Source organism: Anser anser (assembly GCF_964211835.1).
Source record: "Anser anser genome assembly, chromosome: 2".
Taxonomy (NCBI): domain Eukaryota; kingdom Metazoa; phylum Chordata; class Aves; order Anseriformes; family Anatidae; genus Anser; species Anser anser.
In genome coordinates, this window is record NC_139721.1 from 41,149,351 (window position 1) to 41,165,551 (window position 16,201).

The 16,201-nt window shown below is 44.5% G+C and overlaps 1 protein-coding gene across 1 annotated transcript in view; it reads right to left on the bottom strand.

The window, feature by feature from the left end:
• XKR4 (XK related 4) overlaps window positions 1-11,602 on the bottom strand; it is a 232,904-nt gene extending 221,302 nt beyond the window's left edge. Inside the window, exon 1 of the mRNA XM_083823753.1 lies at window positions 10,620-11,602. Coding sequence (XP_083679879.1) covers window positions 10,620-11,473 — 854 coding nt within the window. The 5' untranslated portion in view covers window positions 11,474-11,602. The remainder of the gene's footprint in view (window positions 1-10,619) is intronic.
• Between the last annotated feature and the right edge of the window lie 4,599 nt (window positions 11,603-16,201).

Sequence of the window (16,201 nt, forward strand, 5' to 3'; positions counted from 1 at the left end):
TATTTAATTAACCTATGTGGTAAAAAAGTCCTAACAAATGGTTGTTGATTGTAAATGCAATCCCTCCTTCTGACACATGCATTAATGCACTATTGTAAAAGTTCAAAGCCATTATTATTGAGTTATCTCAGCCACATTAATTATCCTCTGCACTGTATTTGGCTTCACTTGGGTAAATCTTCTTTAATTGCCCAGTCTTTACTTACAGAACATCTTTGTTTAATATACTATGAACTCTGTATACAGTTATGCTTTTTCCAATAATTCCACATTAAATGTAGTTTCCACCATTATTACCAGAAAGGTAATGAGATCTACACTCACCTCATTTGTCTGCTGTCACCCATACATGTCACTGTTTTTGAAGCAGAAATGTCCGGTGCTTGGAAGCTTTGGACTGAAGTTGATCCTAGCATTCTCTCTATGCTCAAAAAAAAGTCCCAACACTTCTTACGAGGCCCTTTTTTAACTTAGCATATTGGATACAGTTTAAAAAGCAGACTAACAGATAATGAAAACAGTATAAGAGACGAGGTGATGAGCTAACTTAGAGCAGCAGAAGTGGGTAAGTTAAGAAAAGAGGGTGAAGGACAGGATTTTTTTTACATCATTTAGCACATTATGGGCTTAATAAGTACAAATCTTTGGGGAAAGAAATCCTTGAAATATTAATTTTTTGCTTAAATGCCCTGATGATGTCCATTATGGAGAGTTGTTCAGGTTTTGAACATGTTTAACTTAAAGCATCTTTTAACTGAATATTAACTTTTACTTTTAATTGAAAAGATAATTTATTTTGAATTGTTTTCACCTAGATCATTTTCCATGAGTACCTCAACATATTGTATAAATATTAAGCTTCAAAATATCCATATAGCAACTATATTGATAAATATACATTAAAAGACTAAGGAATAATTTCAGAAGTATAGACTACTTTTGACTGCCAATTTGAAGCATGTTAAATCTCCTCCCCCCATTAAGAAAAAAAAAAAAGTGATAATAAACATCACTTTAGTGAAAGTAATATTGAGGTATAGTTTTCCATTTCTGAAATTTAGATAGGTGAAAAAAAAAATGCAACCAAAATGATGCGCACTGAAAATTTGAGTTCTACTTGCTGTGGAGCTTCTGGTGAGTTGGGAGACAAGAAGTTGGGAAACTAAGACACAGAATTGCTCAGGTGTTATTTCAGGCACAAAACTGTGCTTTTTACATTAAGAAAAATCAACTAAAAAAATAAAATCCATTTTTAAGAAACTCAGAGCAAGAACCAGGGACTTAAGCATTTTTAAATATCTGTCTAATTTACTTTTGCACGAGACCGCAGTCAAAAAGGATGAAACAGATACTGAGTGACACATCAAAAAATGTCTTTTCTCTTTTTTCTAAGGTTGACTGTATATGACAGAGAAAGGTTGATGAAAAAAATGAATATACCAATCCTTCTGTCAGCCTATTTCAATTGTCTAGAGCTGCTCCTACAAGCTAGTCAGGTATTTTTCACGTGGATATCTACAATGATCTTGTTTGTGGCTATGCTATACATGCAAGATGAATGTTTGCAAACAGAAATACTGTCAGCATAGACATTTAGGATAAGAAAGAGAGAAGGTTAAAAGGTGGGCAACTAAAATCAATTAAGCAAAAAGGAAAGACAGGGAAATCTGTATTTGGTCCCATTCGAGGGCCTTAAGTATTAGGTCACAGAACTGTGCTCTTCCTCTCTGGCCTCATGAGTGTTACATTTCTGTCAGCATGATGATGCAGCTCCAGTGCAAAGAAGAGTAAATGTCCCCATCCAGTCTCTCCCAAGCCTCAGTAGAGAGGGCACTCTGGCAGACAGGATCTGAGCCCTCACAGCTGGAAAGGGCAGTGGGCTCAGATCTTCTAAAACCTGAATACTCTAATCACAGAGGACATTTCTCCAGTACTACTTTGAAATAAGGCAGATTTGATAATGCTTGTCAGGGATCTGAGCTCATCAATGCTCTTAAAGAAGGTTTAAACAATGCTTGACAACTGGATGCACTAAGGGATTTTGGTGCCACTCAGCCTAGTTCCTGGTTTGCAAGGGGCTTAAATGAGAAACGGGAACTCAAGGTGTGTGTACTGGGGCAATTTGGGCACAGCCAAAATGCAGAAATACAAGCCTCAAGGACTCTTTGAAGTCAAAGGTTATGGGCCATTGTAGTTAAGTTCTTCAAGGAACTTCCTAACAAGGCTGCTGAGCCAAATTTTCTAGGTCATATTTTCAGGTCTATTGCCTGAAAGAACATCTAAATTCTGCTTTGCAGTGACAAGACCCCTTTTAGATCTGGTTCACAGAAGGATTTCCATACAAAGTGAGAATATAAAGGTTAGGGCTGATGAAAAATAAGAAGTGACACAACTCCGCCCATACCCTTCTTTAAGATAAAAAAGACAACACAATTATTACGACAAAGCTGATTGTTTCACACTAACCAATATTAAACCACGAAAATGTGTCCAGTGTCTTCCTGTTCTTTTCTCTGCGTGTACACTTGAAAGCTTTCAGTGTAAGGTTACATGGCTCTCTATAGAGAACTGAAGTCTCGAGCTCACTGTTACAAGGTAATCTCTTTGGACCTGCTGGAACTGATCCTAGGCACAACAGACAGAAGAACACTACTCTGAAAGAAGTTGGCAGGACCCCAGAATAGATTTAGATGTTTACATGAAAACATCCCATTATAGTGAGTAATGTAGCAAACTGTGGCACCACTAACCTTCATTCTTAAGGACAGAAATCAATCTGATAGATAGCAGCTGACAGGGATAAGGAAAAGCATTCTTCCATCCATAGGTTAATTCACTTTTTATTCATGGTAAAACATCTGCATCTTTCTCTGAAGCAGCTGGTACTGGTCCTTGGTACATTAGTCTTGCCTAAGTCACACCTTCCAGTTTTAGAAGAACAAGAAGTTACTTTTGTTGCCACATCATTGACTGCCAAACTTCCTCTGAAAACACCCCACAAAACAGTCTCATTCCATTTGCTCCAAATCGTGATACCAAATCATTTGTAACTGATAGCATTAACCACCCCCACTGATGAGCTCTGCCAATCAAGAAGATTTATATAGCTCACCACACAAATCTTATACCATGAACATATTGAACAGCACAAGCGTGTTGTAGCAAAGGAAAAGTAGTGGAAATAACAATGTAGTATAGCAAATATTTTATTTGGGGAAAAAAATACCTTATTACTCTTTTCAGCCATTCCAGGAGGGAAACAGAATGAGAGGAAGAGTGATAAGGAATCACTTCAACAATCAGAGATCACAGGGAGATGCTAATTCAGGTTATGGCTGTTAGGAAATTCAAGTAAAATCTCTTGGAAAAATATATACCCAAGGCCTATTTGTTCTTAATTCTAAAATTTACAAAAACATACTTAAGGGTACTGTATTTGCAGTAAACTGATGCCAAACTTGTACCTCACATTTGGATTTATTGTTGTTCAGATGACTACTGGCTGCAATTGGAGTTAAAATTGCATCTAACATTTTCTCTGTGTTTGTCCAGCTATATAACTATTCTTATTTTCTGACTTCTTCTCCAGTATCTCATGCAATCACGTTTAAAATTATTCAGATGGCCTCTATTTGGTCAGTGGTTGAAGTAAAATAAGCTGGAGTTAGGTAAAGAGCATCCAAGGAGTAACTGGTATTCCTGTGCCTTTTCATAACCTTTCATCTCCTTTTGTATGCTCCCTCAATTCTCTCATGCTCTCTTTCATATCAGCCTCCTTTCATTTAAACAAAACAAACAAACAAACAACATTCTTTTTATAGACTGTTTGCCACTTCCACTCCTATATGTCTTCTTGACACAATGTATACAACTGACAGTTGTGCTAAAATGGACAAAAGTGGCACTACTTTGTAAACATATTTTAGCAACCACAAATGTCTACTGTACCTTGAAATGTAAGCAAAAGAACTATTGATTTTGTCTGTGTACGATAAATCCCTCCCAAACAAGCTGTTTACTTGAAACTAAGTCACTGTTGTGATTAACCCACAGTATATGAAACGCTACTTAATTGGAAGAGAGAGATGGGAGAACAAGCTACTATTGTTAAGTGACACAGATATTGATTTCATTTTAATTTTACTAGAACTTTTGTATGTTTGTAGGCAAGTCAGTCTTTACGGACAAATATTAAGGACTAACCCAGCTGACTGAGAGTACTGTTCTGGACAAGGTGGGCTACAACGTAAATAACCTGAAGATATGGGGCAGGATAACTGTGATGTTCCTCATTCTTTCTTTTCCAAGGGGATTTGGACCTTTCAGCATTAAATATATTCCCTAATGCAAGTTAAACAGGAGGAAATTTTAGCCAGAAAAGTTCATCTGGTTATAAGAATTTTCTGCAAGATTACAACATCTAGGAACAAATTATAACATGAAACATTTCTTTGAATTCATGGCATGTGTATACAGACATTCCTGCATTTCAATAGAGAACTCTAGAACAGCATCTACACATAGTGACAGGAAATCCTCTGGAGCACTAACCTTAAAATGTTATAGATTTTCCACTTCTTTGGAAAAAGCCAAATATAAATTATTCTCATCTGTAAGTTGCTAGAAAGCATCCTCTGTATAAAATATTGGTTCACCTACTAAGCCAACTGAGCAATCAGAAATTTTAGTGCCTAAGCAGTCCTTTGAAAATCCAAAAACTTATGTAAGTGATAAATATTCTCTATAGAGAGAACCCTTGTTAATTATTAAAACAGAGTATCTTTCTTCTAAAGTACATCAGCATCTTTTACATGCAGCTTAGGTTATTAGAATAAACTGAATACCAAATCTGATTTGTATGCAGACTTGTAAGAGATTTTTAAGAACATGGTAAGTAAAGCTTCACAATTGTGTTTCTGAAAAAAAAAATAATATATATATATATATATGAAAGGCACAGCCTTCACCTGCATATCACTGACTTTGGGGAAAAAAATAATAAAAAAAGGAATGAAATATTCATACTGCTCCATTTATTAGTGAAACTTTAAATGTAGTTAGGCCACCTAGAAAGCAGTCTGCACCTTCTACTCCTGGTTTCCAGAAAAATGAAAATAACAAAAACCTTAATTCCTATTTCTGACAGTCCATCACCTTTCCCGAATCCTAAAGACGCAGCAAGCAAAATAGTTAGCCAGCAGGACTTTCAGTCAAGAACTGCAGTAACTCAATAAAAGAAATATGGTATTGCTGAGTGGTAGCATTTCACTTTACTAAGACACAGATGGGGAGGATATGCAATAATCTTATCTAGGAAATGGCTATGACTCATAAATTTGGACTCAATGTGACAAATTATCTGACAGATTTCAAAACAGTTAGAAAAGCCGGTGTCAGATTGAGATATTATCACATCTCAGTGTGAAGCCCAATGGCAGCTGGAATTATTGACCATCTAACTACACCAAGCTCCTACGTTACTACTGAACAAAAGTGTCAAAACTACATGATAGAGGAAAAGTGAAAAAAAAAAAACAAGTCTACATGAGGATGGAGGTGGGTTGATGTAAAATCTAATGGTATTTTTCCTAATTTGAACTACCTGTTCAGAGTTCCAGTTTAAGGGCCCAGTCATTAATAGTGAGCACCTGAGAAAGTTGTAAGGACTTCTCATGAATCATGCAGCCACCATTTCCCTTATTATTTTGAAATTGTAAAAGCATCAGCTGATTGTAGAGGTGAAGCTTATGAGTGCAGATAATGAAATTTCTTTAGCAAATGATCCCGCTCTGTGAAAAATGCCATCACAGGGTACCAGAGGAACTACAGCTCACCCTGCTTCCAGAATCCAGCATCACACCTACAGTCCTACTGCAACGTGGTTTATTTGTTTGTTTGTTTCTTCCAAATAAGAACCATGAAGGAGAACAAAGATAATGATTTCTTAAAATTACACACAAACAAATATAGCTGTAGATGAAGATGGTGCAGATATTTAGGCAGAACTGAGAGCAGAGGAGGAAGCATAATGCAGGGCACTTCTGAGGAGGAAATTTTAGGAGGAAATTCTTCACTCCTAAAGGGAGGGTGGTGAAGCACTGGCACAGGTTGCCCAGAGAAGCTGTGGATGCCCCATCTCTGGAGGTGTTTAACATTGGACGAGGCCCCGGGCAACCTGATCTAGTGGGTGGCATCCCTCCCCATGGAAGGGTGGCTGCAACTAGATGTTCTGTAATGTCCCTTCCCAAGCCATTCTGTGATTCTATGATCCAGGGAACCAGACCCACTTTGGAATAAACTGCCCCAAACAAGCGACACCTGCAAGGGTCAGTGATTAAGCTGGCTTATCTTCCTCCTCCTCTGTGTGGGTTCCCACACAGCTAGCAAATTTCAGCCAAAACCCCTCATTCTGTCGACAGGGATATACTTAGCCATCTCACTATCATCTCATCTACCCAGAAATAAATTTAAAGGGCAATTTAAAGTCCTCCTCTTTCCAATGATTCACCCTTCCTCTGGCCTTGTCGGCTACAGAAACTTGACAGTTGCCTCTCAGGCACTTTGACTGCAGCCTTTCAGACAAAATGACAACCTCTGAGCGCTCTGAGTACCTAGGCAGCCTGCTCACACCATTCCCCTTCAAGGTACGAAGTTGTCTTGGAGACCTACTTCTTGCTTCCCAGACAACACAACAGGAGCACCATTGACTCCTCCAGTATCCTCCTCTTGTCTGCCCAGTTTCCACAAGTCATGGTCCCCTAAACCCCCGGCCAGACCAGTGGAATCTCATCCAGGTGGGGAAAAAAAAAAAAAAAAAAAAAAAGCTCTCAAGGAAACCACCTGTCTCTAAAAACACCAAATGAATGCTATTATCTCTTGCATCCAGTCACCATGTCCTGTTATCCACTGCAAGATCTGAAAGCCAGGGCTAAGCCTGGGAAGCTCAGTGTATCAAAGGGATGCTCAAGGGCAGTGTCTACATTGTTTCATGCCAGGCTCAAAGGCCAATAGTTTATCTGAATCCTACTGGCCCACATACATCCACAAAGTCCTTACAGACTATAAATTGGGGAGGGATATTAAAGCATTCACTTCCTTACAATGGAATACAAAGACCCTGTGCGTTGTATCTTCTTTGTACTCCCTAGAGTCTGCTAATAAAAAGCCACATCTCTCATTACATTTTGGGGAGAACAGGGCTCCACAATGTGGCTTTCATGTAAGTATGGGTAAGGAATGTATCTGTATCTACCTCTGAAGGCACAATGCATTTTCAAAAACCAGAAAATCTCATCAGTGATCATATTTTATTACAAAATTAGCTGCCAACAAAGGCCTTGTGTCTGCACTCAGCTGTGGCAAGCAAATCCTCAGAGGCTCCACTGGAATTTTAATTGAGGGACAGTGTTCTCAGGAAGTCTGTGGATATCCAACACCCCTCAAAAGAAAATTTTAGAGAAGGTATTTATGTGCTTATTCTTCAAAATGGAAGAATTCGGTATTCTATGATTTGAGAGGGAAAAATTATACCAATTTCAAAAGAAAAAAGACACTCTTTTATTCGGAACTGATTTGCAGCTTAGCTGTTCCTGCAGTTCCCCTTCTTTACACTCCAGCAAAAATTTGTTTTAATAATTTTAGATTGCCTACTTACAGTATTGTTCCATGCCGCATTAAAGACCTCATTCGTTTCCCATTAGCACATTTTAGTTAAAATTAACACACAATCATTTTCAATGATCCAGCTTTCAATAGCTTTGTAAACAAAAATTAATCTTGAATGCAAAATGGGGAAAAGCTTTGGAGTTGTTAAAAGTCAGCCTACAGAACTAATAACTAAAAACATATTTTTAAACTATTTTTTTTAATCCAAGGACACTGGGACTGCCAAGTGTGCCCAGTGCTCCTCAGGATGGCCTCCTTAAATAAACTGTTGACACAACTCCCCCCAAATCTTTGGCATTTAAACAAATGAAAGGAAATTGAATAATTCAAGAATTGGTTTAATACTTTAAGAGGAGACAGGGGACAATGAAGGCTGAATAAAGCCAGAGTGAGCACCCATGTTCACAACAAGGCACAAACAAACCTCTCTTCACACACCTTGATATCCTTACCCACACGCAAAACTACCAAACACCCAAACCTCAGTTCTCATACCTAGGGCTTTTGTCAACAGAGAAATGACAGAAATATCACTGTCATTCGTCACTTGTGTTTAATTCAATACAATAAGCACTAGGAAACTTAAATATAGGTATAGGAGAGGTTTAACCAAGGCCAACAGAAAAAAAAGAAAGAGAAGAGAAAACTGAGAGCTGAGAGAAAACACACAGAGGGGGGCACAGAGCAAAGCAAAACAGGGCTTTTCTCACCTGTGGGGACTGTGATGTTAACACAGCCACCAAGGTCTGTTTAGCTATGTCAGAGGAGTTACACGTGCGACTAAATACACTTGATCTTCCTTCAGCCTAAACTCTCATGGGGCTGTTTGCTCAGGGCAGTGCAGATGTGACACTGTGGAGAAGAAGTTTCGGACTACAAATCGTGTACGCTCCATTTTCCAGAAAATCATAATTACTTTCCACAAATCATGCTAATTCTGAGTCCTCATTTAAACACAGAGTTTCTCAGGGATTGATATGACCTCTCCTTTTTGACACTTATTATTGGTTTCAGATGGCTGCTAAGGATCTCCCTTATGAGGGTTATACCCAGGGAATTAAAATGAAGTCACTTTAATTAATTATGATGCACTGATATGCAAGACTGCATACAATTGACCACATAATTTGTACATTTTTGAAAAAACAACAAACACAAGCACTGCTAAATTACTGACAGAAAAACAATTCTATGTCTCTATTTCACTGAAAGAAGAAAAAGGTAAAGAGCATAACAGGCTAAAACATAAATAATGTCCTAACATGCCCTGTCAATTTAATATTCTGGTAGTCTTACGCTACTGCACATAAACATGAAGAAAAGCTATACATGATTAAAAGAAGCTCAGCTAGCTTTAAATACAAAGGACTAGGTAGTCTTGAAAGAAGCAAATCTTATGTTAAAAGAGATTGCGCTTCACCAAAAAGCAAGCAGCTGGAGAGCTGTAAATCCCAGGCACCTCCTCTGGCAGAACTGCTGTACAATACTGCTGATCACACCCTGCTCCACCCAACCCCCTTCTCTTTGTGTTTTCCAACACAGAGTCATGACGTGAGTTGTTAAACTCTCTTCTGTGTCACTCAGCATGTCACACACTCTATCTTTTATGCAGACAAATATTGACATGAATTTGTATGTACAACTTGAGCCATTATATCTACCCTTCTGTCTCTAGAGAACTGGCACTAAACATTACATAAAAGCCATCTCATTCAGAAAGTCCTAAATTTATCTTGGGTTCAGCCATGGAGACAGAGCATACAAGAGCTTACAAGCATGCAAGATCTAGAACAAAGCATCACTTTTCATTCAGAAATCCCTTTTCCAGTCCTGTTGTGCCATACCTTATAACAAGCACACTAGTAACTTCAAGTCGGTTTCACAAGCATAGAAAATTCTACTTGTTATAATAAACCTCAGCATCTCAAATGTGGATGACAGCTATGGCACCCCAAGGTCTTCAGTCTGTTACCTTGTAGCACTTGTGATCCTTGATGCTTAAAGGCCACAAACAGAGCTGAGCTGCATGAACAGAGTAAAAAATAGTCCCTGACCACATCGGGGATTACGAATGAGATTAAGAATCCAAGGGAGAGAAGTTTAGAGTAACAACGAATTAAACTCTCTAATGAAATAATTCTGAAATAGCAGGGTTTCCAAAGCAAACTTGAGGTATTTCCTTTCCACCCATTGAACGAGAAACCCCCAAAATGCTTTCAACTGTTGCTTGAGTGCCCTGCCCTGCTGGATGAGCAGCACAACGCAGCACCTGTCTGCCCCAATCCCAGATGGAAACTTCATCTCCTAACACACTGCGCACGCTGAACTTTGCCCTGCTTGGGCAGCACGAAATGTATTTTCAGGGCGTTTGCTCTCCACAAAATTCTTCACTGGAAGTGTGCTTAAAACCCAGGAAAGCATTACTTTTGCAAACTATGATGTCATCTCCCTTTTCAGCAGGCGCCCTCCACAGCCCACCTGAGCACACCCTTTCGGTGAAGCACGCACCATTGCTTGCGAGCGCTTTCGCCGGCAGCGGCTCAAAAGTTTGATGGAGGAGGCATTCTCTGCTACATCCCATACGTACAAACACATATTCTTGGCAAGGAGCGGATGCAGAGCAGAGCATTTGCCCACCCACACCGTGCCAAGACCCCGCACCGGGGGGGTGCACGGGCGCTTCCCGAAACTCCTCGCTGCTGCCAGTGAAGTTCCCGGCCGGCGGCCACGCACGCCGCAGAGGCTGGATAGCGTCGGGATGCTCCCCCTTTCCCTTTCTTTCTTCACTAACTCCTCGCACGGGTTCCCCGGGACCTTCCGACGGGTCCCGGCGCCCGGGGGTTGCAGCCGGGCGCGGCGCCCCCCGACGGGGCGGGACGCCCCAGGAGGGACCCCTGACAGCCTCCGGCCGCTCTCCCGCCCCCTTCCCGGCCCCCCTCCCGGCTCCCGCTCACCTCCAGACCTGCCCGAGCTGCAGGATGTGGACAAGCGACTGCAGGAGCCAGACGCAGAAGGCGCACGACGCCGACCTGCCGCCGCGGTTGCCGGCGGGGCCGCTGCCGGCGGCGTTGCTGCTGCCGCTGCTGCTGCTGTTGGTGGCGTTGCTCTTGCTGGCGGTGGACGCCTGCCGCTGCGGCGTGCAGGGCCGGGCGGCGTCGATGTCCGCGGCCGCCGAGCTGCTGCTCACCAGCAGCTTGCTCTCGGCCCCGGGGCAGTGCCCGGCGGCGGCGGCGGCTGCGGCTGCGGTGCTGTCCTCCGTGCTGAAGTCGTGCGCGAACCAGCGGAAGCTGAAGACCTGCACGGAGAGGGAGCCCAGCAGCACGAAGAAGAGCGTGAGCCCGAACCACCAGCGCTGGCCCCGCAGGTAGTAGTCGACCGCCAGCCAGATGTCGGTGCCCACGTCCGCGAAGTACACGGCCAGGGCGGCCAGGATCCAGAGGCAGTCCCAGAGCGAGTAGCGCCGCTGCTCCCTGCCCAGCCGCAGGCACAGCGAGGACGAGCCCCCGCCCGAGCCCCGCGAGCCCCCGCCGCCGCCCCCGCCGCCGTCTCCTCCTCTGCCGCCGCCGCAGCAGCAGCAGCAGCAGCAGCGGGAGCCGCCGCCCGAGCCGTCCCCGCCGCCGCCGCCGCCGCTGCAGCAGCCGCCCCCGGGCGCCTCGTCGTCGTCGCTGCCGCCGCCCGGCCCGGAGCCGGCGGGCAGCCCCGGGGCCAGCGCCTGCACGGAGCCCGAGTGCTCCGAGTTCTGCAGCGGCGTGAACGCCACCTCGCCGCCCTTCTTCATCTTCCGCCGCCCGTCCGACTTCGCGGCCATGATGCCTCCCTCGGCCCCGCCGGAGAGCGAGCGGGAGCGCCGGGCGCTCCTTTATCCCGCGCCTCCCCCTGCTCCTCCTCCTCCTCCCCCTGCCTCCTGCCTCCCGCCCTCCGCCGCGGCCCCGCCGCTCCCCGCGGCCCCGGCTCCGCGCCCCGCGCCCGCGGGCGGCTCCTCCGCGCCGACCGCGCCCGCAGCGCCGCCTGCCTGCGGCGAGCCGCGCTCAGCCCGCTCCCCCCTTCTTCGCCGCCTTCCCCTCCTCCTCCTCCTCCTCCTCCTCCTCCTCCGGCGGTACCGGGGCCGCCGCCGCGCTCTGCCCGAGCCGGGAGCGGGCAGGGCAGCGCTGCCCGGAGCCGAGCATCCCTCCCCGCCTCCCCGCCCGCCTCCGCCCGCCCCGCCGCCGCCGCCGCCCAGCTGACTGACGCCGAGGAAGAGGATGACCTCATCCTTCCTCCCCCCCCCGCCGCCGCCCCCCGACCGCCACCGGCACCGGCGCCGGCGCAGGGGCGGCGAAGGGGAAAGGGGCGCTCGGCCGCCGCCCGGCCGGGAAGGGCACGGGGCGGCCAAGGGGAGCCGGGGGGGGGCGCGGAGGCACCTCTGGGGAGTGTCGGTGGGCGGCGGGGTGGGGACGGGGCGCGCCGTGCCCCGGGGTAACGGGAGGGGCGCGGTGCCGTCGGGGCGAGGAAGGGGGATGGGGGGGTCCGCGGGGAGCCCGGCGAGCTCCTTGAGCAGCCCCTGCCCCTGCCCGTGCCAGTCCCGTCGGAAACGCTGCTCTAGTTGCCGCAAGTTGGCGAGATGCAAGCGGGAGAGGTGCGATTCCCAAATTATGTCGTGACTCACACTTTCTTAGAGGCGTTTGGGGGAAGGTGAGGAGACACCGCTTTATTCCTCCACCCGGAGAAATGGCATTTGATGCACACCCGTCTGATGCCTACCCATCCGATGCCCACCCATTTTACCCACACCCTTCCCCATGCAAAATCCCCCAGGACCGTTTCGCCGCCCCATCCCCGCAGCCCCGGTTGCCCCCGGAGCGAGGCCGCTCTGTAAAGCTCGCCCCCCGGGGCTCGGCAGCAGGGGTGCCCGCAGAGGTCCCCTTTAATCGAGGAGCCCCCCAGGGCGGAGCTGCCGGCACCCCCGGGCTGCCCCTGCGCAGCCTCCGCCCTCGGGGGCTCCCCGGTGCTGGAGGCCGGCAGCCTCCCGTCCCCCAAATCAGCCCCCGCTGCCGTGGGTGGGGAGAGCGTCTGCTGCCTTCCCTCGGCCCTTCTGCTCATTTTGGGTACATACCCAAAAGGTACGGGATGAGCGACTGATTTACCTTTTTTTTTTTTCTTTTTTTTTTTTTCCCTGCAGAATATTTTAGAAGCATGCCCTCTCCCTCCTTTCCCTCCTTAAAATAGAGCAGTGAGACAGTTCAACCACGTTGCTGGAATATCTTAATGGGAATGCCAATGAGACTATGATAGGGTACGGTTACATTAAGATATCTGACTAAATATAGCCCTTTCAAATTCATTAATTAAAGAGAAGTTATATGGACAGCTAAAAATTATGCCTTCTAACTCTTGAATGTGCACGGTAAGTATAAAGTTGCCTTCTGGAGATTAGCTTGTACTGATACATGCCTCAGATTTCAGGAAAAGATTATAGCATGCGTTGCTGCATTATTCAAGGAGTGTTAAGCACACAGAAATCAGGCTTTGAAAGGTGAAGAGCACACATAAGCCTAATTTTGCTTGTTCTTTTGCATGTTACCACACATTACAAGAGTCTTTAATTACATCATCACATAATGGTTCTTAAATAATATACATTTGCTCTGCAATCTCTGTTGCAGTGGTATAGCTGTACTTTTACTTCTGTTCCTTTTGTAACCCCACATTAATTTCACTCTCATTATGGTCCATATGATCTTTATTGCCTTAGACTTTTAATGCAAATTGCTTCTTTCTAGAGGTATATTTTAATAATTCAGTCAGCACCTATATTTAATACAATATATCCACTTAAGATTCCCTACTCAGCAGAGAAGGTGCTTAATACTGAAGCTAATTTATCTGCAAGTTGGTGGTTTATATATATCAACAAGTTCCCAAGTTATTCTGTTTATTATTACATCTTTAATAAAATGCTCTAGTGTGCCTTTTAAGTTACTTTAACTCAGTCTGCTTGACATATACAGATCCAAAAGATGCTACAAATTTATAGTGGAGGTTATAGGGTAATATGGGATTGCTGAGGGAACTGTGCTCTTGGAGCTGAAACCCTAGCCTCACATGGTTGGGATGGGAGAGAGGGAAGAGAATGGACGTTTTCCTCTCTCCTCTCCTCCTCTCCTCTCCTCTCCTCTCCTCTCCTCTCCTCTCCTCTCCTCTCCTCTCCTCTCCTCTCCTCTCCTCTCCTCTCCTCTCCTCCTCTTTTTGTTGTTGTTGTTTTTGTTTATTTTGTTTGCTTGGTCTGTTTTTCTCTTCTTGGATTCAGCTATTGTGGTATTTGTGAGTGGAATAATATTCTTTCTCACTGCTTTTCACACTTAAAATATCTCTCTGCAAAACAAAGGCAGTGCGGTAGATGAACATTTAAACCTAAATTAAATTCAAGGCTGTGTAATACTTCCAGAGGAATGTCTTCTGTTTTGTTTTCTACTTTAAAAGATAACAAATGGAAAGGGTCCCAAATAATATGTAAGTGTTGAAGAAATTGCTTCCAAGAAACAGAAACAAATTTCCTCTTTGTTACACTGGCATAGATTCTATGGAGCTGTATCAGGGCCAGAAAAGTTTGTATACACACAGTGTACAAACCAGCATGCCTTCAGCAAGCCAATGTTGTTGCTAAACCTCAGAAATTATTAATTATGAAATATAATTGAAGGGCAAAAATGTGATCGCAGACATCAATACATATTTCATTAACTCAAGTACAGACACATCCATTTCTCATGTAAAGCTACTTTTTTCTCTGAAGCACATTTTATTCGTGGCTTTCTTTTTTTCCACCTTTCTTTGAAGAAAGCATTTGCAGGGGTATCACAAGTACTGCTTTTGCCTTGTTCTGAATTGCAGCTGCCGTTTGCTTTATTTATTTATTTTTTAATCCTCCTTAAAACACCAAACTGCAAACCACCTTTGTCTTGTTTAGGAACACTTTTTTTTTTTTTTTCCTGCTTTTCATTGTAGACTGTTAACAACTCAAACCTAAATGTCCAGGAAATACTTTGGGCTCCAGTCCTCTTATCTTTCCACTGATTTTTGTTTGTTTGTTTTTTTGTTTGTTTTTCAGTGTTTGTTGTTGTTGTTGTTTGGTTGGTTGGTTGGTTTTGTTTGTTTGTTTGTTTTGGTTTTCCCCAGATTCCCAACCATTATCATTTTCACAGTCTTCTTTAGCTATATAGCAAAGAAAGCCCTACCAAAATATACTCAAGCTCTGCTTGTAGTCCTCTCATTTCACCATTAGAATATCTTTATTCTCTATAACTATGACATTTTTTGCATGTATCCATTCCAGACTATTCCCAAATCTATTTTCTTTCAGTGGGCAGCACTTCTGGCAAATGCTGCTTGGTGCTTAACCTTTCTGCATTTTCTTCTAGCTCAGAGTAACTGAAGCATTAGAACAATGCCATGTGGCAGTATTTTGGCACAAAAGCCTGCATTTCTGTCCTGGTTCCAGTTAGGACAGAGTTAAGTAGCTCATAGTAGCTGGTAGGGTGCTATGTTTTGGATTAGGATGAGAAGAGCGCTGATAACATGCTGATGTTTTAATTGTTGCAGAGCAGTGTTTACACCAGGCCAAGGACTTTTCGGCTTCTTGCTCTGTCCTGCCAGCGAGCAGGCTGGGGGTGCAGCAGGAGCTGGGAGGGGACAGACCCAGGACAGCTGACCCAAACTGGCCAAAGGGGTATTCCATACCATCTGACGTCATGCTAAACAATATATAGGGGTGGCTGGCCGGGGTGGGGGGGCCGGCTGCTCGGGAATAGGCTGGGCATCGGTCAGCGGGTGGTGAGCAATTGCATTGTGCATCACTTGTTTCTTACACATTATTATTGTTAATACTATTACCATTATCACTATTATTATTATTATTGTTATTATTATTTTCCTGTCTTAATAAACTGTCTTTATCTCAACTCACAGGCTTCACTTTCCCGTTTCTCTCCCCCATCCCAGAGAGGGAGGGGGGAGGGTGAGCGAACGGCTGTGTGGTGTTTAGCTGCCAGCCGGGTTAAACCACAACAGCCTTTTTGGCGCCCAACGTGGGGCCCGAAGGGTTGAGATATCGACAAATCTGACCAGAGTGTGTTAAACTAAAATTGGTATAAGTATTGGACCTGCTTAATAGTTGCTAGTCACGATGTTGATTGCCTTAATCTCCAGTCTGCTGTACCTGTATTCCAAATTGAGTTTTATGGTGCGTTACTTTCTGTATGTGCTCCCTGTTGCACTGTTTATCCTTTCCGGGCCCTGGTTTAAGATTGTTATGGTACTGTGCGGTGTAGCAATGGCTTATGAAATGGTGAGATATCTGGTCATGACTTTAACCTGGTATTTGTACTCAGCACTGACGTCGACTCTATACTTTGGAACCCATATCTCGGAAACTATTAGCAATTACACCTATTGCCTGTTTTCGTTAGGGAGCCAATCTGTGAAGGGGACAGGGGAAGACATGTTTCCCTACCTGTTCACTCTCCCTTTCTCCTTCACCACCACCCTCTTATCCCCCGAG